The 24,281-nt window shown below is 38.9% G+C and overlaps 3 protein-coding genes across 6 annotated transcripts in view; 2 read left to right on the top strand and 1 right to left on the bottom strand.

Annotated features, from left to right (window-relative positions):
- The window catches only part of dgkzb (diacylglycerol kinase, zeta b), a 58,631-nt gene extending 51,853 nt beyond the window's left edge, over positions 1–6,778 (top strand). For all 3 annotated transcript variants that reach the window (XM_028039232.1, XM_028039224.1, XM_028039213.1), the window contains 4 exons: positions 1,361–1,481; positions 2,178–2,214; positions 2,311–2,410; positions 5,896–6,778. In XM_028039232.1, the coding sequence (XP_027895033.1) occupies positions 1,361–1,481; positions 2,178–2,214; positions 2,311–2,410; positions 5,896–6,012 (375 nt within the window). In that variant the 3' untranslated portion in view covers positions 6,013–6,778. The remainder of the gene's footprint in view (positions 1–1,360; positions 1,482–2,177; positions 2,215–2,310; positions 2,411–5,895) is intronic.
- Positions 6,779–8,163: 1,385 nt separating this feature from the next.
- Positions 8,164–18,503, top strand: mdkb (midkine b). Its single transcript, XM_028002375.1, has 5 exons — positions 8,164–8,331; positions 14,124–14,212; positions 15,972–16,145; positions 17,084–17,242; positions 18,085–18,503. The coding sequence occupies exons 2-5, from the start codon at positions 14,125–14,127 to the stop codon at positions 18,102–18,104; spliced, it is 441 nt and encodes a 146-aa protein (XP_027858176.1). The 5' UTR covers positions 8,164–8,331; position 14,124; the 3' UTR covers positions 18,105–18,503.
- Positions 18,504–18,951: 448 nt separating this feature from the next.
- On the bottom strand, positions 18,952–22,522 carry chrm4b (cholinergic receptor, muscarinic 4b). Of its 2 annotated transcripts, none has more exons than XM_028030423.1 (2): positions 20,560–22,522; positions 18,952–19,709 (listed from the first exon to the last, which is right to left on the bottom strand). In XM_028030423.1, exons 1-2 carry the CDS (start codon positions 21,427–21,429, stop codon positions 19,317–19,319), a joined length of 1,263 nt encoding a protein of 420 aa, XP_027886224.1. In that variant the 5' UTR covers positions 21,430–22,522; the 3' UTR covers positions 18,952–19,316. The 2 variants fall into 2 exon arrangements, with proteins under 2 accessions (XP_027886224.1, XP_027886220.1); XM_028030419.1 differs by having other exon boundaries at positions 18,952–19,712; positions 20,560–22,521.
- Between the last annotated feature and the right edge of the window lie 1,759 nt (positions 22,523–24,281).

Raw genomic sequence — 24,281 nt, 5'->3', positions numbered from 1 at the left:
TTAGAAAGGATCACATTTATTTACAATCTGACAGTTTTTATTTTTGTTTTTTTCATACATATTCGAGTAAATATATTTTTGTTTGTTTTTTGCTAATATTTAGTGTAAAAAAATTTAAAAGATATTTTTTGTAGTTTCTCTAGCATTTCATTGGTTTTCTTGGATTCAGACATTAGATCAGAGTTTTAGGTTTCACCTGTTTGCGATTTTAATGCTCAGTATTGTCTAAACATTACACAAAGCCCTTAAGTGCTTAATTTGTCTAACTTTTACTAACAATATCAAACTTCTACAAAGTTTGGGATAATTCCGTTAAAAGTTATAGAGGATTCTAAAGGTGCCTAAACTCACAGAATATATAAATAAAGAATTACTCGTAGACTCGTAACTCCTTCTGCTCATAGTCGAACGGGAAGAGATTTTTCTGTGGAACCAAAACATCACATTCACATCGTCACAGAAATCCAAAATCTCTTGCCTTCTACTTCTGATTTCAGTTTTTGTATGGAGTCCCAGCTCCACTGGTGTGTATTGGGAAGCCTCGACCAATGGCGTTGCTCTCCTCCATTTTTTGTCCTCTTCTGGCTCCGTCTTACACTGGATGTGTATTGGAAGTTCCGAGAATTATGAGTTGACCTCCTGGAATAATTAGAGGCGTCTTGACCTCAACATCTGCTCCATTTCAGAGGTTCTATTAGTCAAATTGTTTGTTCCTTATCTGTCCAAACAAAGGTTCTTTCCCACGTCTCGAGCTTCGGCCCGGTTCCTTGCTGGCGAGCAAGGAAATGTCTGGCACCAGAACTTTCTTGCACAACAGCTTAAACGAACAACTTTTCCTCTCTTTAGAGATTTCTATTCCACTTCTCTCCAAATCTGAATTCCTTCCTGATTATAGGTCAGGTTGATCCAGTCCATTTGACACAATACATTTCTTTTAGGTTAAAACATATCTTAGTGCGAACCAACCAAACAACATAATTTTTAACTATTAATATAATTATATTCCTCTACAAAGTAAGGTATAGATTTTTAAATAGATCATAAAATACCAGGATCTGAACGACATTAGAGGCATCTTCTCTGTTATATTTTTGCACATTTTAACCTTATTACATTAAAGTTAGTTTAGTTAAAACTCCTGAGTTTCAGTTCAGTGAAATTCCCAGGTTTTTAGGGGTTTTTTTTGATTAGTTGGACCTCAAATGAATATTTTTCTCTGTGAACCAGGTTAATATTTTTCCTTCCACCAAACTCTAACCTGAAGCTTTGTTTTAACTGCAGAACTTCAGCAGCTTTTTTATGTACAAGATGTTGTAAATGATGCAGATTTCTCTCTCAATGCGTCTGTTCCCTCCTGTAGCTGACGGAGCTCCACCAGCAGGGGGCGGAGTTAGCGCTGCAGGACGCAGACGGCTTCACGCTGCTGCATCACGCCGTCCAGACCGGCAGCAAAGACATCGTCAAGTACCTCATCGAAAACGGTGAGACGCCCCAAAAGCCGCTGTTGAATCAGAAAACTAGCGGTCATGGTTGGGATTAGACCTGGGAGATCACCATGGCAACAAAAGCAGAACATGTCCGCTGTTTTTGCTTCACAGCGCTCCTATTTTCAGCTGTCAGAAAATCTTGAGTGGCAGTTTGGGCTTTAAATCTGCTGTATGGGCAGTTGCCCAGGGCGGTACTTGAAATTTAAAATTTCCCCTTTTTTTCATCTTCCCTCCAACTTTGAGGCCTGGGCGTGCCGTGGTGGCGTAGCGGTTAGTGCGACCCATATTTGGAGGCCTTGAGTCCTCGACGCGGCCGTCACGGGTTCGACTCCCGGACCCGACGATATTTGCCGCATGTCTTCCCCCCTCTTCTTCCCCGTTTCCTGTCAGCCCACTGTCATATAAGGGACACTAGAGCCCACAAAAGACCCGCTGGAGGGAAAAAAAAAAAAAAAAAACTTTATGAGGCCTTTGTAGTTGTGATCAGATAAAAATGAAGCAGTAAAACATCTGCAGGTTTTTCACCTCAGCCTGAATAAAACAATAAAAACTTAATTGTTTAGATCGTTTTGTCATCATCAGTTTCAACTGATCGCTTCTCCTCCTTTTCATCACTTCATCAAACATTCATCGTTATATTTAAAGAGTTTGTAGCTTCAGTCTCTTGAGTTTGTTTTCTTCTCCCATCAGTTCCCGCCTCCCACCTGGACCTCGCAGAGACGGAGACGTGAGTCCACTTTGTCCTGACGTTTCGTGTTTGTTCTGTCCTAACAAAGTCCAAACGTTCCAGGAACTGAATCCGTTTTCCCCGGTTTTGTTCCAGAGGAGAGACGGCGCTCCATAAAGCCGCCGCTCTCTGCCAGAGGAGCATCTGTCACTTCCTGGTGGAGGCGGGGGCGTCGCTCATGAAGACGGACCTGCAGGTAAACTCACCTGGAGCACAAAGTCAGATTTACCACACTACTCTTTCTTCAGAACGTTAATTCAATTATTCTGCTTTAGAAAAAGTTTTCAGTTTCTCAGTTTGCAGACAAATTGAGGGATTTTTTTAGACTTATGTACATTTTCATCAATTTGTTGTTTCTTAGCATCTTTTTGAATTTGTCATTCAAATCTTTTGTCTGTTCTGATATATTTCTGAAGAGTTTTGCAGTTCTTGAAATTTGTTTATCCTCCCTATAGATTGTCTCTTTGGTAGATTTTTCTCTATTGTTTTCTGTCACCCTGTTTTCATTTTGGGTTTTTTTATTATTATTTATTCACCAATTGCTACTTACCAAACAAACATTACAGACCAACACACGGAGGTATTGATCGACAAAATAACAAATAACCAATTAGATAAGAGAAGGAACAACAAAAATAATTCAATAAAAATAAACAAACCAAAAAGAAGTGCACATTAAAAATGGTACATTTATGACAAAGAAAAAATAAACGGAACATAACCAAGTGGTTTCGCAACAAAAAATGGAAAAGATACTTTATTTTTCGCTTAATCTTGGCAGTTATTTTCTCATTTTTATTATTATTATTTTCTCTAAAATTCATTGTTTCATTTAATCTAGAATCACAAAGATATTTTTAGTAGAAGTGGAAAAGACGGGGAAAAATAGCAAACAAAAAACATGGCATTAATTTTGGTTAATAAGTTTTAAATATTTTTCCTCTTTTCAAAGTTCTGGTTGATCCATTTTCTGGTTATTTTGTGCTAATTTAATGTAGTTATTTTTTACTTGTCTTTGCCCAGATTATCTCCTTCGTTTTTGTCTTTTTCTGATTGTTTTTCTGAAAATCGTTAAGTGTTTGTGAGTCTAAAGCCTTTTACACACAGGTAGACGGGTCTTTATAAAACCAAATATTTCTACTACATCACTTAAAAAATAAAAAGTACACAGAAAATTTACAACAATCCCCACAAATCTGACCCCAAAAGTTGCTTTTAACATGCCAAACCCATAGGGGGCAGTGCAGCGCTAAGCTAAAACCTGCTAGCCAATCAGATTGCGTCAAATCAATCATGACTTCCTGTTTGTAATTAAACCTGGCGCCAGGAGGTTCATTTGTTTGGACAGATAACTAGGTTGGACTATTTTTAAACAGCATATTAGAACATAAAGTTAATCAGAAAAATCATATAAAAGCAAAATGTGGATGTATTGATGCATTATTTGTTGCAAACTGTAATGTGCTGAACCTTAAATCTTTGTTTTCTCAGATCTCCATGTCAGAGTTTTTATAAATAATAATTTTAGTGATATAAAACAGAGTTTTTGTGTGGATGAAAGGTCAAAACAAATACAAATATATTCCTATTCCCAGATATCTGGCTGCATGTGAATTAGCCCTGATTTTCTATCTGCGTCTGTTCATTGTTAAGTGAGCTTTTCTGGAAATGTTTTGGTTCTTTTCAAACTCAGAGTCAGCAAATTATCGGTAAAGATTTAGTTTCTGGTCAGCAACCGCTTCCTGCTGTATGAAGCCATTTTCTTTTCTTTTTTTTTTTTGCTGGCAGGACGGCGGCCACCAGCCCGATCCGTCCCTCCGCACTTTAAATGGATCTCCAGTAGTATTTGACCCACTTTTATAAAGTGATTAATGTTGTGTGTCAGTGAGAAACGAAGCTCCACGGGATTCCCCGGGCTTCATCCTCAACACACAAAAGCCTTGGCTCACCGTCGCCATGGTGAAGCCAGTGGTAACAGGAAACAGCCCATAATCTGAGCTTTCTCTCCTCCGCTACACAAATAAAGAGTTTATGTGTTATTTAGAGTCCATAGTTGGTGCTGAGCGGGAATTCACCGCAGGAGTTTAGACGGCTGAGAGGCTTCTCCTCCCTCATTTCTCACACCATCCATCCATCCGTCCGTCCGTCCGTTTGGCCTCAAGCTACGTTTTCAGATGAACAGATCAGATTTTGTCACTTTATCTTTAACTTTCGAGTTCAGAACGGTTCCCAGCTCCTGGATGTTAGGTTTAGCTTTAAAGTTTCTCTCTTAATTTATCTTTAATCGTTCACCAGTGTTAGGAAAAACACATTTCTGCTGCTAACCTGCCTGTTAGCGTAGCTTGAAGCTCAGCCAGTATCCCAACAGCTAGCCTTTTAGTTAATATGACCATTACCTTAGATTTTGGCTCAACAGTTAATCACCCAATCTTTTACTAACGTACGTTGTTAACTGTTCAGCTAGCAATAGCAGTTAGCCTAGCTTTAGTCGCAGATATTAGCCTAGGCTAGCTATTGGGTATCATTTTATCCAGCTATCTATTAGCACCTGGTTGCAGATGCTTGTAAAGCTTCACCATTTCCTCTGGCAGTTAGCACAACCATTAACGTAGCAGTTAGCTTAGGGGTTTTTTTACAGCCATTAGCCAAGTCATTTCTAAATAGTACTTGTTAGCCTGCCATTTTGTCTAACAGTCAGCTCATCCATTATAGTTAGCCCGGCTATTACCATAGCAGTAAGTCGAGCTGTTAGCTAACCCATTAGCCTAGCCAATACCTAGTAAATTACCCGTTCCTGTCATAATAGTTGGCTTAACTAATAACTACTAGCCCAGGAAATCCCAGCTCTGCTGTTTGGAGACAGATCTGTTCTCCGTTTCATGGTTTTAACATTAGAAGAGCCTTTATTGTTACTTTGACATTATCTGGGCCCAGAAATTAAGCTCCCAAAAAATCATCTTGGTGATCATGTAATGTTTAAAAAGACCCTTAAAAATCTGGTTATTGTTTGTTTTTAATACTTTTAAATTGTTGAGGTGACTGGTTTGTATTTTTGATTTTTTGTTTTTAAGAAATCTTGTGACATATTTTTATTTTTTTTGTAAAGTTTGTATTAGGGCAACTACAAAAAAAATTAAGAGAGTAGTCACACTACAAGAATAAAGTTCTGAATATATCAAAAGTAAGTATATGTAAAGTCATAGCATTATAAGAATATAGTCATAACATTCCGACTTTATTCTCATTATTATTATCCCAACTTTTAACTTTGTTCTTCTAACAGTATAACTCGTAATATTATAACTTTATTCTCATATTATTTCAACTTTATTCTCATTTTATGACTTCATTCTTATAATACTCTGACTGTATTCTCATATTATGAGTTTATTCTTGTAGGAAGACTATTCTCTTAATACTATGACTCCATTCTCAAGATGTTACTTTATTCTTGTATTTTGACTTTATTCTTATATTATTTCACCTTTATTCTCATAATTTGACTTATTCTACTACCAATTTATTTTCATAATTAAATTTTTATATTAGGATGTTCCTAATACTCACATGTAATAGTGTAATTTTTATTGTAATGTTTGTGCTGCAGAAGAAGAATATTACAGTAGAAACTAATAGGAATCCTTAAATAAACTAAAGCCACCCATTGCTCTCGTCTTTCAGGGCGACACTCCCAAACATCGGGCCGCCAAGGCCGACGACCAGGAACTGGCCAACTACCTGGAGAACTGCCAACATTACCAGATGATCCAGAGAGAGGACCAGGAGACGGCGGTGTGACCCGGACGCTTTTCTCCTGCCGACTCTGTTGTTCTTTTTATTTTTTCGTTCTCGTTCTCCGCAGAGCTCCGTATGTCGGAATGTAAACTGAACAGATCCTCTCTGCAGTGGAGCCAGATGGATTCTTCTCCTTCTTCTTCTTTTTTTTGTGCTTTAACTGATGAGAGACGAGGCGTCTTGATGAATCCGGTTGCCTGAAGAAAGCTCAGTGCCGCGGCCGAACTGAGCGACACAAAAGGCTCGTGGACACTAAAACAAACTCAAACTAGTTTTTATTTTCGAGCCACAAGGACGCACAGAGAGAGCGACGCAGCTGCTGGCGACCCACAGCGACAGCATTCATGTTTCTGCAGCTTTCATATCCAATAAAGCAAAACGTGTCTTCTGTTAAACTTCTAGTGACCTTTTGGATGTTCACTGCAAACAAATAAATGTTTGGATATTTAATGTAGACAGCGATGAATTTAAATATTTATGATCAGATTGTAGAGATAAACTCACGTTGCCTGTAATCAGTTTTTAATGTTTTACTTGTCTGTTACAGCGGAGAGCTTTTGTTTTGATGTCTGTGGACTGTAAATACTCGCAAAGCCCTTAGTTTGTTAAAAAGAAGCCGAATCCAGATTCTGCCAAAGCAGCACAAATGATTATAACGAGCTTCTACGTCAGTCAGGAGACTCTTATCACTGTAAGATATTCATGTAAGGATTGTTTGGTTTCATCATTTCTGAATGACCTGCAATAAAGCATGTCGGCAACAAAATTATTTGGTTTTCATGAAGCAAAACTGATGAATGTTCCCCTATTTCAGCCTAAATGACAAGTGTCTGAGAATAAAAAACAAACATGTAAAAGTACACAATTCTGAGATTAGTCAAATTGTGAGACTAATGGCAAAATTCTGAGAAAGAAATTATAAACATTTTGAGATCAAAATTCTAATTAAAATCAAAATTCTGAGGAAAAAAATATGAATTTAGAAGTAAATCCAAATTTTCAGGGAAAAAATAGAATTGTGAGATGATAGTTAAATTTCTGAGATTAAAATCAAAATTTTGAGGAAAAGCTCTAAATTCTGAAAAAATAAAAAGAATTTTAATCTCAAATGAACTTTGAGATTAAAATCAGTAATTGTTTTAATAATTAATCCTCTTCTGTGCAAATAAGGCAAAACTAACTTAAATGTAACAGCATACAAAGATATTTGCAGTGGAAACTGGACCAAAAACAAAACAACAAATTGGTAAGATTTAATGTTTTGCTGTGAAGTCAGGTTGGATGAAACTGGGATTACAGTGGGTGAAACATCCCGGGCTCTGCAGAGTGGACGATGGGTCCAAACCTGTTTGGGATTTTAAAGGGAATGTTTCAGGAATTCATTTGGAGGGGGAGACATGAGTAATGACAGGTTTTCCTCCAGGGTTGAATGACCCGGCTGCCTCCTGCTGCGCTTTGCTCCCAGCTGCAGACGGGAACAAAGAGCCGAACGCATGACTGAGCCATCGGGATCCGGGCGGGTTGAGGCAGACGCTCTGGAAAACCAGGCAAGATCCTTCAGACACAACAGAAAACATCTGAGAAACAACAAAACTAAACAAATGACTCGCTTGGATCGCTCTCAGCCTCAGGAAACCTGTTCCTGCTGTAAAAACTGACCACGCTTTCACTAATTTAACAAATATATAAATGAAGGAAGAAAAAGTGTTTTCCAGATTCCAGATAGATTATCTCATACAACTTCAGTGACATTTCATGACACTTCCACCTTTGTGCTTCACACACTGCAAAAACACAAAATCTTACCAAGTGTTTTTGGTCTATATTCTAGTGGTAATAATATCTTAATGCACTTAAAATAAGACAAAACTAACTTGGATGTAACTTCTCAACAAGATATACTGGTTTGTTTAAAGTCAACAATTCCATTAAATTAAATTTTTCCCATCTTATAAGTGAAATAATCAATGGAACTAGTACTTCTTCATCAGGATGGGTGATCACAGACTGCTGCCGGTGTCTCTATGGTGAGCAACCGGATCCCAGAGCCGGTTCCGGATCATTAGTGAACTTAGTTCCGGTTCAGTTCGGGGTGTCAGCTTCACTCAGCTTATCAAGCGGGCGTTCCCGTCAATTAAAGTGCGCTGCAACGTCACGGCCTGCGACGTCACCGCGAGGCCGGTACTCAGCGGCGTGCACGTGCACGAAGTGTGTGCGTGCGCGCGCGTGCGTGTCTGAGGGGTTGTTGAGGAGCTGCGGCTGAACCAGAGACATAAAGCTACGACTCCACAGCGCGACAGGCGTCTCCTCTGAGTTTAACACGTAAGTCTGCAGCTTTTCCATCGGCTCTGGATTCAGGTTTCATTCCGGATTCAAACCCGCATTTATCACCCAGTTCATCAGCGGGATGACATTTTAAATGAAACATCTCTGGTTACAGGGAAGAAAAGCTTCGTTTTAGAGGAATTTATTAGTTTTTCCGCTTTAATTGTTGATTCTTTTGTTCATCATGTGTTCAGATATGGATCTGATTACTGATTTGGCTCAAGTTTGATGATGCTTATTGTGATTAAAAGGGAAAAAAAACAGTCAGAAAAGGAAAGAAGTGAAAGAATGGCGATAAAATGGACATGAAGGAAAAAGTAATGATTAAAAATGAATGCAAAGTGGGGATGGGTTACTGTGTTCAGTTTGAAAGCTCCTCCCGGTGAGGTTTTTTCTCTCTCCAGTAATTAGAAGATTGAAATATTCACTGTGCATGTTGACTCACTGAGCAGCTGCTCCTGAGGAAAAACTCTTGGAAAATGTTGGTTTAGATCAGGAATGTAAAACCTTTCCTTCCTAAAGAGCCATTTTCCTCTCAGGACAGAAAATAAAACTCGTTTAGAACCGCAAATGTAACATTTCTATTTTTGAAAAGTAGTTTTTAAAGTTTTGTTTTTATTTCTAGGATGTAAAAGAAAGATCACACAGAGAGATTCCAGTGTAAAAGCATATTACTTTTAATGTCCTTTTTGTGTGGAAATTTGGAACAAATACTGCAGGAAAAAATCCAAAAAATTGGTTAAAAACTTGCCTTTTTTATTATTTGTATTTTGAAAAACATTAACTGGTTCTTTTTAATTTGAAGCCAAAGTTAAGATCCGTTGCAGAGCCTAAAGTCGGATCTTCATCGACCTGCAGAACCGTCTGAACAATCAGGAGATAAAATGTTTTTTAATTGACCTTCTGGACTCAGATTGTGTGTTTTTCCTTTAATCAGATAAAGATTTCTCAATAAGGATGAAGTTGAGTTAATTAATTAATCGATTCATTTTAATAATTAGTTGATAAGCGGCCATTTTCTTAAAATTCTGATTACCGACTGTCTTTCCATCACATAAAGCTACATTTTTCATAATATGTTAAATTTTAAAACCATAATTAAATTTTAACATTATTTTGTGTATTAAATGCTAACTGAAAAAAACTGGAAATTGCTCTTTACTCACATTTTTAAAATTAGACAGGCCTATAAAATATAACAAAACAGGAACCAAATCGGTTACCTGGAAAAATAAAAGAGGAAAGAATAAAATATGTTAAACTCTTAATACGTCACGATTAGAGAGATATTCATGCAGATGTTTGGTTGCTCCTCTCTCTATTAAGTGCATTAACTCACTGCACACCTTGTTAATTAGCATCATATTTGTTTTTTCGTACCACATCAGTAATTATTTGACGAAGCACAGCTGAATAAGCAATATTAACGTGAAACTTAACGAGTTGAGGTGTTGATATTTCAAAACAGAACCGCTTAAAGTCAATTTTTCATCGCTCACTGGGCTTTGTTTAGACTGTTTCTCTTGCCCGTTCTGGTATGGCACCGCCGCCATCTTTGTTTCTGTATTAAAGTCTGTGCTTCAGAATGACCAGCGGCGCCTTCTGCTGGATGGCGGCCAAACTGCAACACTAAAAGAAGGTCTAAACGGACATTATTGGTTAATCTTTTGAAACAAATGTGAAAATAATGAATCATTAATCGACAGTTAATCGTAAACTGACTGATACTAATATGGTTTCCTCTCGGAAACTCAAGTTTCTAGCTGGAGAAGAAGAAGGAGATCAGGAATGATGACGCTAACTTCAGAAATCAGATGTTGTGTTTTGAGAGCATCCTGGATCAGGATCTTTAGGGACGTGGGACTCTTGTGGCGTTTTTTATTTTCTTTTTTTCGGGGGGACCCTTTTTCTCTCCAACATGAACCTCGGGATTCCTGAAGGAAGTTCTTTAAATGTTGTTCCTGCCCTCCAACCAAAGGGAGCATCCCGTTTCCTTTTCTTCATGTGAAGATCTGATTGTTTTCTCATGCTAATCGGCTCCCATTCAGGGACGAAGGCGAAGGCCCCAGGATCAGTGGGGGAGCTTGGGGTCCTCGGAGGTGGCGTGGAATCTGTGTTGAGCTTTAGAGAAGTGAAACCAGGCTAGAGGAGGCTTTGTTTTGCTCCAATGAATCAGTATTCTTTTGAGTGGGAATCTAAAGAGCTCTTTCAGCTGCCCTGGCCTCCTCCTCCTCTTCCTCTTCTTCGTTGGTAGGGAGCAGACTGGAGGCCTGCTGAGAGCCGGTTCTTTCTCGATGAAAGGCTGCAGGAGGAGCGAGGAGGCCAGCTGACATGTGAAAGAGAAGCAGAGCTCTCATGAAAGAGGAGTCTGTCATCTCCCAGCACAAAGAGCCAGCTCACATCTGAAGCATCCATCGTCCCGCAGAAACACGGATCAGGACGTGTGCTGGCGGCGCAACACGCTCTGCATACATTAGCCCACTTCCATAATCCTGCAGCTACCCCCGCGCTCAGATTATTGGGTTTAAACTGCCTCAGATTGGAGGAGGAGGAGGAGATTTGACCCGGTCCCAGTTTGGACCATCTGGTCCGGCCGGACGGAGCCTTCAGCAGATTAAAGTGACAACAGGAGGCTTCAAAGCTGAAAAATCAGATTATTTTGTTAGAAACCGTCACCAGGAGGCTTCTGGTGGTAGAGTACCCAAAAGCTTTATACAGAGGAAGAGCAGCACTACTTCAACATACTTTAGTCAAGTAAAAGTAAAATATAGCCGTATTACTCATTACGCAAAAAGTCCACTCAAGTACTGAGTAACTGATCAAATTATCAATCATTTAATATTTAAAAATGACATTATCAGGCGGACCAAACTATCAGATTAAATGGAAATTTGGTATTTTAAGGACCAAAATGACAATAATTCATATAAGTAACAAAAAAATAACAAAATCAGGCAAATGAACATTTCTTCCAAATCAGTTTCTTTAAAAAAAAAAAAAACTTCAGAAACTTTAACAGAAACTGTCTGTGTCTGGTGGATTTTTGGTTAAAACATGTTTGTTTTTCATTCAGTGGGCAGAAAATACAGAAATTTTACTCAAGTAAGACAAGAAATACTTCATAATAAAATGACTCAAATAAAAGTGAAAAGGTACCAGAGTTGGGTACCAACTAACATTTACTTAAGTAACTTTTTTGAAAAAGAAAAAAAAGTATTTTTTGGAGTATTTTTAACGCACTGTACTTTTAATCTTGAAAGTTTTCTGTTTTTCAATCATTTTTAGACTAAAATATGTTAGAATAATTGACTTAAAGCTGCAGTATGTAACGTTTATAAAAAAAAAATAGTTTTTTACATATTTGTTGAAACTGTGTCGTGATGGTTTGGTATCAGACAGATAATCTATGAAAAAATCAAACTCCTCTGTCTTCTCCCAGTGCAAACTACAAACAACCAATTAGAACCAGGAGGCGGGACTTAGTGCTGTCAATCATCCTCTGCATGCAGATCCTGCCATGAATGTTAATGCTAGTTAGTATGGCTACCATTGATGGCAGATAACCCGTTTTTCTGTAGCAGTCAGTTGTTTCTCTACCGTTAGCTCATTTAGCAGCTCATTTACAAAAAGACAATTCTTCGACATATTCGCGCTGCCGCTGTAGAATAATTCCGTTAACTCAATCAAACTTGGACGTGTAGATATTATTAATTTCTGTGCTGTACTCCACAGCAAAGGGGAAACCGTTATAGAACTCAAAACCACTTCTTTCCCGCTCTCTGTATCAGCGCAGCGCAAACTCGTTGCCATAGCAACTGACAACGACGCAAAAATTTTTTTAAAATACTCAGATATTTCCCACACCAAGAGCAGAACATTCAATCTGTTGCAGTGATATGGTTTTAGGTTTAATGTTTATTTTGTGATTATTAATAAGTGATTGATGTGGTAAGAGGAGAAAACTATAAATATATCGCTGCACTTGACTGTGTGGCTAGCTCCGTGGCTAGCTCCATGGCTAACTCCGTGGCTAGCTCTGTGGCTAACTCCGTGGCTAGCTCCGTGGCTAACTCCGTGGATAGCTCCATGGCTAACTCCGTGGCTAGCTCCGTGGCTAGCTCCGTGGCTAACTCCGTGGCTAACTCCGTGGCTAGCTCTGTGGCTAACTCCGTGGCTAGCTCCATGGCTAGCTCGCTGCTACTGTCTCTTACTCTGCCGTTGTGGAGTCACAATGTGTGGGATCATGAGCGCCCCCTGCCATGAGGCCAGAGAACTGCCTGCCTCACCTCTAATCTGATCTCTGCCGTTTCTGGTCGCTCCTCAGCACACAAAACACGTTACACACACAGTTGGTGACAAAAAACACTGTACATTATATCATATAATCTAAATTATGGTTAAATCAGTTCATATATTAAGTGGTTTTTAACCATTTTACTGGCGGCGTACAGACAGGAACATGCTCTCACAATGGCAGATAGTGCAGTTAACGAGAGGTTGCGCAATCCCAGGTGAGGCTCAGTTTGCCTCACCTCCATAATCTCATCAATCCAGTTATTTCATGAACTTTTGCTTCGATTAATACTCCGAATTCAGTACTAAAATCCTGATTCTGATCAATCAGAAGGCTTAACAGGTTTAATAGTTTGCCTCCATGGCTGATTTTAGGTTTTCTTGCTTTTCTCTGATCGAGACTGTAGCAGTCTGTTTTTCTTGTTTGACAAAAAGTTTGGATTGTTACTAATTTTTCCCTTGAGTGTCTTCCTGTGTGTTGTATTTTCTGTTGGTTTTATTTAGTATTTTATATAAAAACACTTTGTAATTAATGCTGTTACTGAGTTTCCCTGTTTAGGCTGTTTTTTTGTTGTGTTGTGTTGCTTCTGTGTTTTAGTGAATTTTGCAGACATGTTTTCTGCGTTTTTCATGCTCTTTGATTCTGTCTGCGATGTTTCTGCCTTTCTGGGTCAGTTTATAGGATTTTATTGTTTTGCTTTATAAAACATAACGAGATTCTGAAGGTGTTTTGTGTCTGGGTTTTTTTCCAGTTTCACATCATTTAATTTTCCATTTTATGTCAGATTTGCATGTGTTTATTGCAGTTTTGTTTCTTTTGAGGCTTTCTGAGTCGGTGTTTAGTAATCATCGGTCTGTTTTTCTTTCTTTTTTTCTAACTTGTTTCCAGTTTTATGTCATATTTGCAGAATATTTTAGGCTTTCTGAGTCGGTGTTTAGTAATCATCCGTCTCTTTGTGTCTGTTTTGAGTTACCTTGTTGAGGTTAACTGGGATGAATTTAGTTTAGTTTCCCCCTGTTATGAGCTTTATTTGATGTGTGCCTGTTTATGCAGTGAAATCCAGCCCTGTTTGTGTTCATTTAATCTCTTCAGAATCGTTTTTCAGGAGTTAATTGCCTCTTTGTTTCCGTCTCTTGTGGAAGTTTTCTGCGGCGTATCGGGTCGCTCTTTTCCAGCCTTGTCTCTTTATAAACCATTTTTCTGAGTTTGTAAACGTGCTTTGTGTCTCTTTGTGAACTCTCTCTCGCTGTTTTGTGAATCTGAGTGACTTGGGCCCCCTGACCCCCTTTGAGCCCATTAAGCCCGCTCAGTAATCCCTGCAGTGGGGCATTTCCCCCTGACTGTACATCTGTGCACGTGTCGGTGTTTGTGTTGACGCATCCAGCAGCTGCAGCTCAGTAATCTGCAGGGAGACGACCCCCGACCCCGTCATCTCCGCGTGTTTTGCTGGCTGATGAGCCTGACTGTGTCTCCCTCCCTGTTTTGGTCTCTGCAGGATGCGAAGTTTGTTCTCAGTGACGCTGCTGCTGCTCCTGGCTCTCACGCTCGCCGTCGAGGCCAACAAACGAGCCAAACATCACAAAGGTGAGACAAAACGCCGCCACAATCAGCTCTAAATGCCGTCCTGCGCTACTCTGCTCGGTTCAGTTCTCGCTTCACTGTAAATAAAAAACATTTTGTAGGGATTTTGACTTTTTTTTTATCAGAATTCTGACTTTTTTCTTGACAGAATCCTGACCTTTTGTTTTATTGGAATTCAGACTTTTTAAAATCAGATTCTGACTTTTTTTAATCTGAATTTTGAATCTTTTTCATCAGAATTTATCAGAATTCTGACGTTTTTAACAGAATCCTGACTTTATCAGAATCCTGTCTCTTTTTAAATCAAAATTCTGACTTTAAAGGAGATTGGCACCTGGGAGGAGCCGGCTTCAGTGAACACGATGCGAGTTGTGGATTAGGATAATAAACTTTCTGGAGGAGCACGTTGGACTTAAACCAGTTTTTCATGGCTGACGGATCCCTGAAGGTCCCATTTCATTGAAAGGAGACCAAAATAGTTTCCCCAGGGTGCAAATCTGGTTAGAATACAGAGGAAGAATTATGAGAAAATTCAGAATTTCTTTTTTCAGTGACCCCAATCCCCTTCCAAATGAAACGCACTTTAAGCCTTGACTCAGGATGCATGTTTGGACCGGGTGTCAACAGATTCTGATTGATGGAGTCCCTCAAGGCTTTGTGATCGGCCCCATTTCATTCAGGAGTCAAAGATTTAAAATGATTATTAAATGTGTGAATTATTGTTGTTCATCATAGATCAGAACTTATAAATCATTTTGCACGTTTATTCATTTGGGCTCGATTGAACATGTTTATTCTCAGTATAAGAACAGTATCTATGAAAAGTGCTATATTTAGACAAATTTAATAACTTAAACAAAAGCTTATTTTAGTGAAGCAAAGTCGACATTTCCGTGAAACATTGTGGATAAACATGGCATATTGTAAAAGACTGTTTATAAAAACATAAATACTTTGTGTTGTAAGTCATTTTCATCAACCATTCTTGAACTGAAGTTGGTTTTTATTGAAACTAACAAAACAATAAAACTTGAAATTGAGAAAAAAAAAATTCTAGCTAAAATAAATAAAAACGGTAATTAATGTGGAAAAACTACAACTAACTGGAACTATAAAAGTTAGTTCTCAGTTACATACTGAAATTATAGATATAATATCTTTCGTTTCCATGTTTATGAATCTATTTATTAGCCTTTCGAACTGATCTATAATTTTGGCTCCATAATCTTCCCGCAAAATGCCGACAGCAAAAGTTGGGATAAAACTCCAGTCGGCTGGTTGTTCATTTTTAGAAAACGTTTTCTTCTATTGAGTATTCATTAATTAATTAATGAATTCTGAACCTAAAAATTAACCAAAGTATGAAGAAACTAGAACTACTACTGCAACTAATAAAAACAAAGCAATATTCATCTAATAAAAACTAGCAAACACATTAAAAACTAATTAAAACTTAAAATTAAAACTGAATTTGACAAAAAGTCACAATTAAATAAAACTTAACTAAAATGAAAGACCCCAAACTATTATGCTTGGGGACCACAAAAAAAATGCATTCAACGGGCACAAATGGCCCCCGCGCCACACTTTGGACACCCCTGTCTAAGGGATGAAGACATCAGAGCATGAAAATACTTAGAAACTGCTCAACAAACGAGTTTAAAACCAAGAAATCTGACTGGAGGAAGTAGAAACGTTTAAAACAGATGATGATGATGATGATAATGATGTCATGTTGGTTTGACATTTCTCCGCTCTGCAGGTGGGAAACCTGATAAATCCCGACCGGCCTCTGAATGCACCGTGGCAGAGACCCGGTACGGGAAATGTGTACCGGATCACGGAGACTGTGGAGACGGACAGAGGGAGGCGACGTGCAAAGATCGTACCGACAAGATCAACTGCAGGATCCCCTGCAACTGGAAGAAGGACATCAGTGAGACTCACACACTCAGGGGTCATGGGGTCACTAACGCAAGGGGGAGTGGCTTATGGAGGAGAGGGGCCCCCATGGGACAGAAAACAGCTTTAAAGTTAATAACTGTACTTTGTTAGGAAATTAAGTTAAGGTCAGTAAAGTGAATGATGGCGCCTCCTGGTGGTCAACGTTTGAATCAGAATAATTACAAGAATAAAAGTCAGAATTTTCTTAAATAGAAATTTATTTTACATCAAAGTACAGGATACATGTTAGTGAAAAACCACAAAATAAATAAAGAAAAAAAACAGAAAATATTTTGTATTAATTAATGAATACTATATTCATTCAAAATTATAATTATAAAATTAAGTCATACTTTTGAGATACAAATTCAAGATTTCAACTTTAAAGATCAAATTTATGAGATATAAAGTGAAAATTATAATATACAAAGTTATAATTATTAGAAAATCATGACTTTGAATCACATAATTATGACTGAAAGTTGAAATTTCTTGTTGGGGTTTTGTTTATTTCATTATGGAAATAACATTAAAAAAATCTTATTTAAAAAAAGTTGTTTTGTTTTTCTTAATATAAAAAAACATTTTTTAAATTTTGATAGTTTTATGCAGAAGATTTCCAAACTTGGATTTTCTAGTTTGAAAAGAAATTGTTGGAGCTGAAATATAATATTAGCAATGAGATAAAGTGGAGTTTCTGCACAATTTAACAGAAATCTGTTTAACAGAAACCTTCAATTTGATATACAAACTGTAGATGTGGAGCTGAAACTGTGAACATAAAGCAGTTTAATAAAAAAGAAAATCAGTGTGTGACATCATCACACTCTCAGCTGAACATTTATGGTTAATCTGAAAACAAAAATCTTTAAATTTAGACTGTGATTGCAAGAACACTTTGGGTCGGTAATTGTATCTTCTTGTTCTCAGGCGACTGTAAGTACAAGTTCGGAGCGTGGAGTTCCTGCGACACCGGGTCCAACACCAAGAGCCGGTCAGGAACGCTGAAGAGGGCTCTGTTCAACGCCGACTGCCAGAGCACCGTCAAGGTGTCCAAGCCCTGCTCCCACAAACCCAAGAAGACCAGAGGTGAGGCCTCAACGGCTGCAGCACCAGCAGCCAGTCTCAGCTTCATCATTAGTTCACTAACTAACTTATAGATCTGCACGTATTTCAGGATGTTGAGTTTCCTTTCAAACAATGAGGAAAAACTGTTTTACTGCTAAACTACAGCGCCGTATTGGGGCAATAAAGGAGAACATTTTTGCCAAAAAAAATCAGAAATTCTAGATTCTCAAAAATTTTCTTAAAAAATGTTTTTACTTTGGTGCTAAAAAAGTAAAAAGCAATTAGTGAGAAAAACCTCAGAAATTTTACAGAAAATCTTTGAAATTTCTGAGCTTCAAAAGTCAAAACCTTGCAAAACAAAAACTCGAGAAATATTTAGTTTAATCCCAGAAATTTCCATTATTTTCCAGAAATTTTCTGGGATTAAACAAAATATTTTCTTGCAAATTGTCAACTTTTTAAGCCCTTTTTAATCCTGGTGTTTAGTAGAAAACATTTGAGATGAATCTAAAAATTTGAGTTTTTTTTCTCACTAATGTTTGATTCTTTGAGCTCAGAACTTTCCAATGTTTTTCTAGAAAATTTGAGATTAATCTCAAAATTTCTGAGTTTTTGGGTGAAAATTCACAATTAAAATAAAAAATATCTGTTATTTTAAAAACAATTCTTATTAAACCTATGACAAACGAAATTCACATTTAAAAGTGAAAAAAGTTTTTTTTTTTTTAAAGAAATAAAACTCTCACCACCTTCAGACTTCATTAAATGATGATTCCTTCTAACTGGTCACATGATCAATACTTTTACCGTTTCCTAGCAACAAGGCTCGGCTCCACTTTAAACTTTTTTGTTTTCGTCTTCAGGGGAGAAGAAATCAAACTGAAGAAGGGAGAGTGGACCAGAAGACGACAGGATTTCTCCTCCTCCGCCAGCTGAACAATCGTCTTCCGTTCTTCAAATTTAAAACCAGAGACTCCAAAACAGACTTCCTGTCCTCAAACTGACCCGTCCGACTCGCTGACTCCTGCTCCGATTTGATGTTCTCCTGTTTTCCTCGGATTTAAGCTTTAGCTGATCAGAATAACCTTCGTTCAGTAGCTGGTAGTTTAATGCTCCTCCCTGTAGTTTTAAAAGTTTTTAGGGGAAAAGTTGATCCGGCAGATCATCCACAGTTTGATGCTTCAACATCTGAACTGAGGGAAAGTTTATTTTTGGAATTACAGATTATTGATAAGACTTGTACAAATGAACAAATAAATGCTGTACATTGTTTTGGTGAAAACGTTTGTGTGTTTGTCTATTAAAGCAACATGATTTCTGTGAGGCTGACAGAAAACTGATCAGATACGACGGGGAATGTTTCAGCTACAAACCTGAACAGATTCTTGAACAGATTCCCAATTTCAGATTGTTGATTCAAAAGGATTTTAAATTATTTATTAAAGTTTTCTTCATGAGCTCCTAAACCTGAACAAATTCCTGACCGAACAGTCTACACAAATTTCTAATTATTTTGAATAGATTCTCGAGATTATTCTCAGAAATTTTCTAGAAAAAAAACAAAACTTTGAAAAGTTGCAAATTTGTTAGAAACAAATCAGAAAATTTGAGATTAACCTCACAAATTTTCTATGAAAAGTCAAAAATATTCTTGAAAAAACACAAATTTTCACAGTGATCTCAGACATTTTATAGAAAAACATTTACATTAATGAGTTTTAAAGGCCAAAAATGCTCCTTTTAATTGAATACGTAAAAAATGTAAGACTTTTGGACAATTGAATCCTTTGAAGAAAATTTACTCATTTTTTCCTATCTAATAATATGCTGTGGTAAAAACCTGATGCAAATTTACATAGCATTTACAATTCAGAAATTTTCAGATTAATCTAAGAACAATTTTCTAGAAAAATTGTTCTTAGATTAATTTTCTAGAAATTTTCTAAAAATTTTCTAGAAAACTAATTTCTGAGTTTTGAAAGAAGAACGTTTTAGACTTGGACATTTTCTGAGTTATTTGGCGGAAGTTAACTCCATCTTCTTTCTACTAATACGTCACGGTAAACACCTGCTTCCTGTTTCACCTGTTTCAGCGTTAATGCAGCTTCCGGGTGCGGCAGCTCAGCAGGCAGCAGAAGGTTTTCCGGAACGTGACGTTGCACAGCGAGTAGCAGCAGGGGTTGATGGTGCTGTTGACGTAGCACAGCCAGTAGCCCGTAGTCCACAGAGCGTCGGGGATTCGGATGTGATGAAAGGCGGCGATGACCGCCATGACGTGGTAGGGCGTCCAGGTGATGATGAAGGCCAACAAGATGGCGAGGATGGTGTTGGTCAGCCTCCTCTCCTGCGCCATCACCCGGCGCCTCCTCCGCTCCTGGGACCGGAAGCTGGGGCAGGAGGTCAGCGCCGCGGAGGCCGAGCTGTGGAGGTCGGTGATCGATAAGGCGTCTTTGTCTCCCGCTGCACATGAGGAGGTTCGGGAGAGCGGCTGCTGATGAGACAGACAGTTTGTTTGGTGAAGACACACTTCCTTCAGAACTGACAGGCAGCAGCAGGGATGCAAACAACTGTTGATTAATTGTTTATTAGATTAAAATGAGTTCCAATCGATTAACCAATAACGTCCGCTCAGGCCTTCTTTTGGTGGTATAGTTTCACCGCCATCCAGTAGAGGGCGCCGCTGGACATCTTGAGCCATTGACACAGAAACAAAGATGGCGGAGGTTTACCAGAACAGGAAAGACAAACGGTCCAGTCTGGTTTGGGATGGAAAATGCACTTTATGCTTCCTTTTAGAAATGAAAACACACAACAAGCACCTTAAGTTTTACCTTAATAGCGGAGCAAAGTCAACTTCTAATTCAAAAATTACTGATGTGCTATGAAGACGCAGATGTTGGACAGAGTTTTAGGGCCATGCAAAGAAAAATGAAACGAAAATCAAGTCATATTACGAGAATAAAGTGGAAATAATACAAAAATAAACTCATAGTATTACCAGAATAAAGTCATGACTTTATTCTCATATTACTACATTATTCTCCAAAATATTAATTTATTCTGGAAATATTATTTTATTGTAGCACTTTTACATTGTTCTTAAAATATTATAACTAACTTTTTATTCAAAATATACATTTATTTCCAGAATACAACTTTATTCCCATTATTTTGACTTTTTTCTTATGAATTTATTCTCAAAATATGACTTTATTCTCGTATTGTTATCACATTGAGACTTTATTCTCTAAATATTAATTTATTCTGGAAATATGACTTCATTTTTTTATTTTTATTAGTAGGGCCCTAATACTCGGTACTGTAGGTAGATTACCTACCAGGCGTTTACAGCTGTTCGCCGGACTTCCCCGCTGGTTCAGAGACAGATCAGAGCCCAGGTTGCTGGCCATCCAGCTGCGTCGTTTCCAGGTGAAGCCTTTCACCGGCGGGTCCCCCGTCGTAGGCGTCCCCTGCTCCGCCTGAAGAGAAGTCAGCCTGCGGCGGCTGGCGGCCGACAACCGGCTGTACAACCCGATCATGAGGAGCGCCGGCAGGTAGAAGGACGACAGTGTGGTGCCCAGCGTGACGGCCGGGCTCGCCAGGAGGTGGATGTAGCAGTGTCCGTCCGGGATGACCCGCCGGCCGCCGACGCTCTGCCAGCACAAGATGGCGGGCGCCCAAAGCAGGAATGACAGCAGCCAGGCGCCGCCGATCATCAGGCCCGCCACGCGGCCCGTCCGCTGCACCGGGTAGCTGAGCGGCCATGTTGTGCACAGGTAGCGGTCCAAACTGATTAGCAGCAGGTTCAGCACCGATGCGTTGCTCACCCCGTAGTCCAGGACGAGCCAGGTGTCGCAGAGCGCGGCCCCCAGCGGCCAGCGGCCCCGCAGTCGGTACATCGTGTACAAGTTCATGGACAGCAGGCCGATGAACAGGTCGGCGGCCGCCAGGCTCAACAGGAAGTAGTTGTTGACGGTCTGCAGGTGGCGGTTCACCTTGATGGACAGGATGACCAGCGTGTTGCCGACAACGGTTAGAACGCTCAGGGAGACGGTTGCCATGACAACCAGGATCAGCTCGGCAGTGCCGTACGCTCCGATTGGATACTGGGATGATGCGTTCACAGAGGGGCGGGGCCAAGTGGAGGCGTTGAGGGTGGGGTCCGCCATCAGACCCACGCTTCCTGCAGGCACCATGAGCCCAGGCATAATGCTGCCTCCACCCAAGCTGCAAGCAATGTGGGCTGAAACGATTAATCAGTTTAATTGTCAACTAATTTAGCAATCAATTAATCGTTGACTGGAGTATTCTGTGACTCTGTGGACCTTTTTCTCTTCCAAAGCCTCTGAGAGCCTTGTTAGAGCGCCAACATCATGACCAGAGGTCACAAGAAAAGAAAACTGAAAACTAGGAATTAATTGATTAATCAGATTAATTTTGATTAATCAATTATTTCAATAATTGGCAACTAATTTAGTAATCGATTACGTTAACTGGCGTATACCCTCATATAAAGGCCAGTTGGTGAAAGAATAACTCACTCAGAGCAGAAACTAAACCAGAACGCTACATAAAATGCATACATTTTGCATTTAAGATAAAATGTTCTTGTGAATATGTTTTACCCAGAAGTCCTCTAGTAGTAGTGTTAGCTTCACCTAATTAATCACCTTCATCAAAAAAATCCCCAAAAATAACCAATAGATCAGCGCTACACTGTATTCTGTCAAGCAGACGGGGCTGAGCATTCTGCTAAGGCGTAGCTTTTCACATGTTGATGTTTTGAGCTGCAGATGCATCCAGGATCAAACCTCCCCTAAAGAAATGCTATGATACGGCATTTTAGGCAAAAAAAAATGTACATTTTCTGATTTAAGAAAACAAATTTATTTATTTTACTGTATTGTAACATTGCATAAAAAGGCTTAAATGAAAAAAATTGCAGAATGTGCCATTTGAATACGATTCATCGACAGAATCATCTGAAAAGTTGCAGGTTCTTCCTACTGTTGTGAAAGTGAATCTTTGTGCAGTCAAAGTTTAACGTCGATGAAGGTTTTCTAGGAGAAACATGAAGGCCAGAGAGAAGAGTTGACGCTGCATCTACGTGTATCAAACACGAGGACCAGGGGCCACATCCGGCCCGCCACAACGTTTTCTGTGGACCTCTGGACATAAATAGAACCTTCAAAATAACAACTGTGTGTTCAAGTTTTATTTTCTCAATCAAATTAAAGCTGTATTTATCTGTAAGGTAACAAATTACATCAATTGCTTTACCATCTTTCAGCACCTTAAGACGCACAAAGCCCATTAATTAAATTATGTTTGGGTTCAAAAAAGTATTTGTTTAATTTAATTTGAATTTTTACAGTTCCTGCAGTTATTTTTCCAAAATCCCTCCAGCTAAGGTTTTATTTTCATTTGTCTTCTTACACAATGTTTAGCTCTAAATATTATTTTTTCTTATTCACAACTTTTATTGTCTAAAAGCTGATTTAGTTTCAAATAAAGACATTAGTTCAATACTCCAAGTGTGAGCTACGTCCACATTAAGTGGAAGAAATCAATTAAAAAACATATATTCGATCGGGAAAGTTGATCATTTCTAAATAATTTCTGACCAAGCAGCATTTTTAATGATTATACAGAAAGTCATAAATGTAATTAAAACATTTCCTGATTCTTCTGAATGCAGGAAATTTCAATGAATGAAATAAATCAGTAAAAATCTCACCTGGTTATGAAGCTGCTGCAGCTGCTCAGGCTGATCACCGTCGCCTTCACTCAGAGCGGCTTATAAAGACGTGAGGAAGAGTTCATCCCTCCTCATCGTCAGAGCCTCACCCTGCGGTCGCTGCTGCCGCCGCCTGATCTGACCTCAGATCAGCCTCATGAGGGCAGCAGGAGGAAACATCACATCGTCTTCATCACTGACCAACAGCAGCAGTCAGCTTCAGGCAGGAGGGCATGAAAAGTTCATAGATTTAAAAATACACATGAAAAAAAAGGACAAAATGTTGAATAAGCTTTAATATAAACATAAAACCTGATCAGTAGATTATTGATCATTGATAAAAAAGTGACTAAATTCCATTAAATTAATGAGAAAGTTCTCCAAAGCTGTTGTGTATATTTCCGTAATTTTAACAAGTGATGTTTACAGTACAGAGTCACACAGGCCCGTGCCATGACACCGCCACTACCGTGTTAAAAAGAGGAACTCCTCAGCTTAGTTCTTCCTGGTCTCTTTCTGTCCAGAACACACATTTCCAGGATCCTCCGTCTTCTTTTTAAATGGGACGTGTCAATTAAAATTCACAATTGCACATTTTTATACTTCTATTTAAAAACAGACCAAACACTTAAAAAAACTGTTGTGTTTTGGCAATAGGTTAATGTTTTTGGAAAATAAGTTGTTTCAAAAGCCCCCTAATTGCTAAGTCACACTATACTGTTACTTAGCAACCCAAACTATGTAATAGTCAGTTTTGCCACTGTACAATGGCTGCTGGAACAGACAAATGTTCTTACCATCCAGAAAGCACCTGCTGCCTTCTTGTTGGTTGCATAGGAGGCTCCACTTCTGCTTTTCAAAGATGTACGGTTACAGTCATTTTTATGTGGGAGTGTAAACGTTGAGTTGGGGGGCGTGGCCTGCAGCAGCTTAGTTGGATTTAAAGTGACAGGAGGTCCCAAAGGAGGTCAGAGTTGTCAGAACTGACTAAAATCTCACCAAGAATGACTTTGTGCAAAAATGAGCATGTTTTGAATAGACCACAGATCCGTCCTAACCTGAAGTATAATAGGTCTCCTTTAACGGATTTCTGCCCAACGGGAATCCAACCGTTCCTCTTTCTGTTCTGTTAAGGAAATCTTTCATGTACAGTCGTCTCTGAAAAAAAGATCAAGCCGTTGTCTGGTCCGTTGGACAGGTGTTACCATGGCGACGGTAGCTCACAACTTCATCCTTCTCTCAAGCCCTGATGGTTTGACCCTTTAACCTCAGGAATACCTTCTTCACTCACCTTCAGCTACAGAACCTTCCTGCTGAAGGTTT

Source organism: Xiphophorus couchianus, chromosome 2 (genome assembly GCF_001444195.1).
Source record: "Xiphophorus couchianus chromosome 2, X_couchianus-1.0, whole genome shotgun sequence".
Lineage (NCBI taxonomy): Eukaryota > Metazoa > Chordata > Actinopteri > Cyprinodontiformes > Poeciliidae > Xiphophorus > Xiphophorus couchianus.
This window is presented reverse-complemented; position numbering and strand designations above follow the sequence as displayed.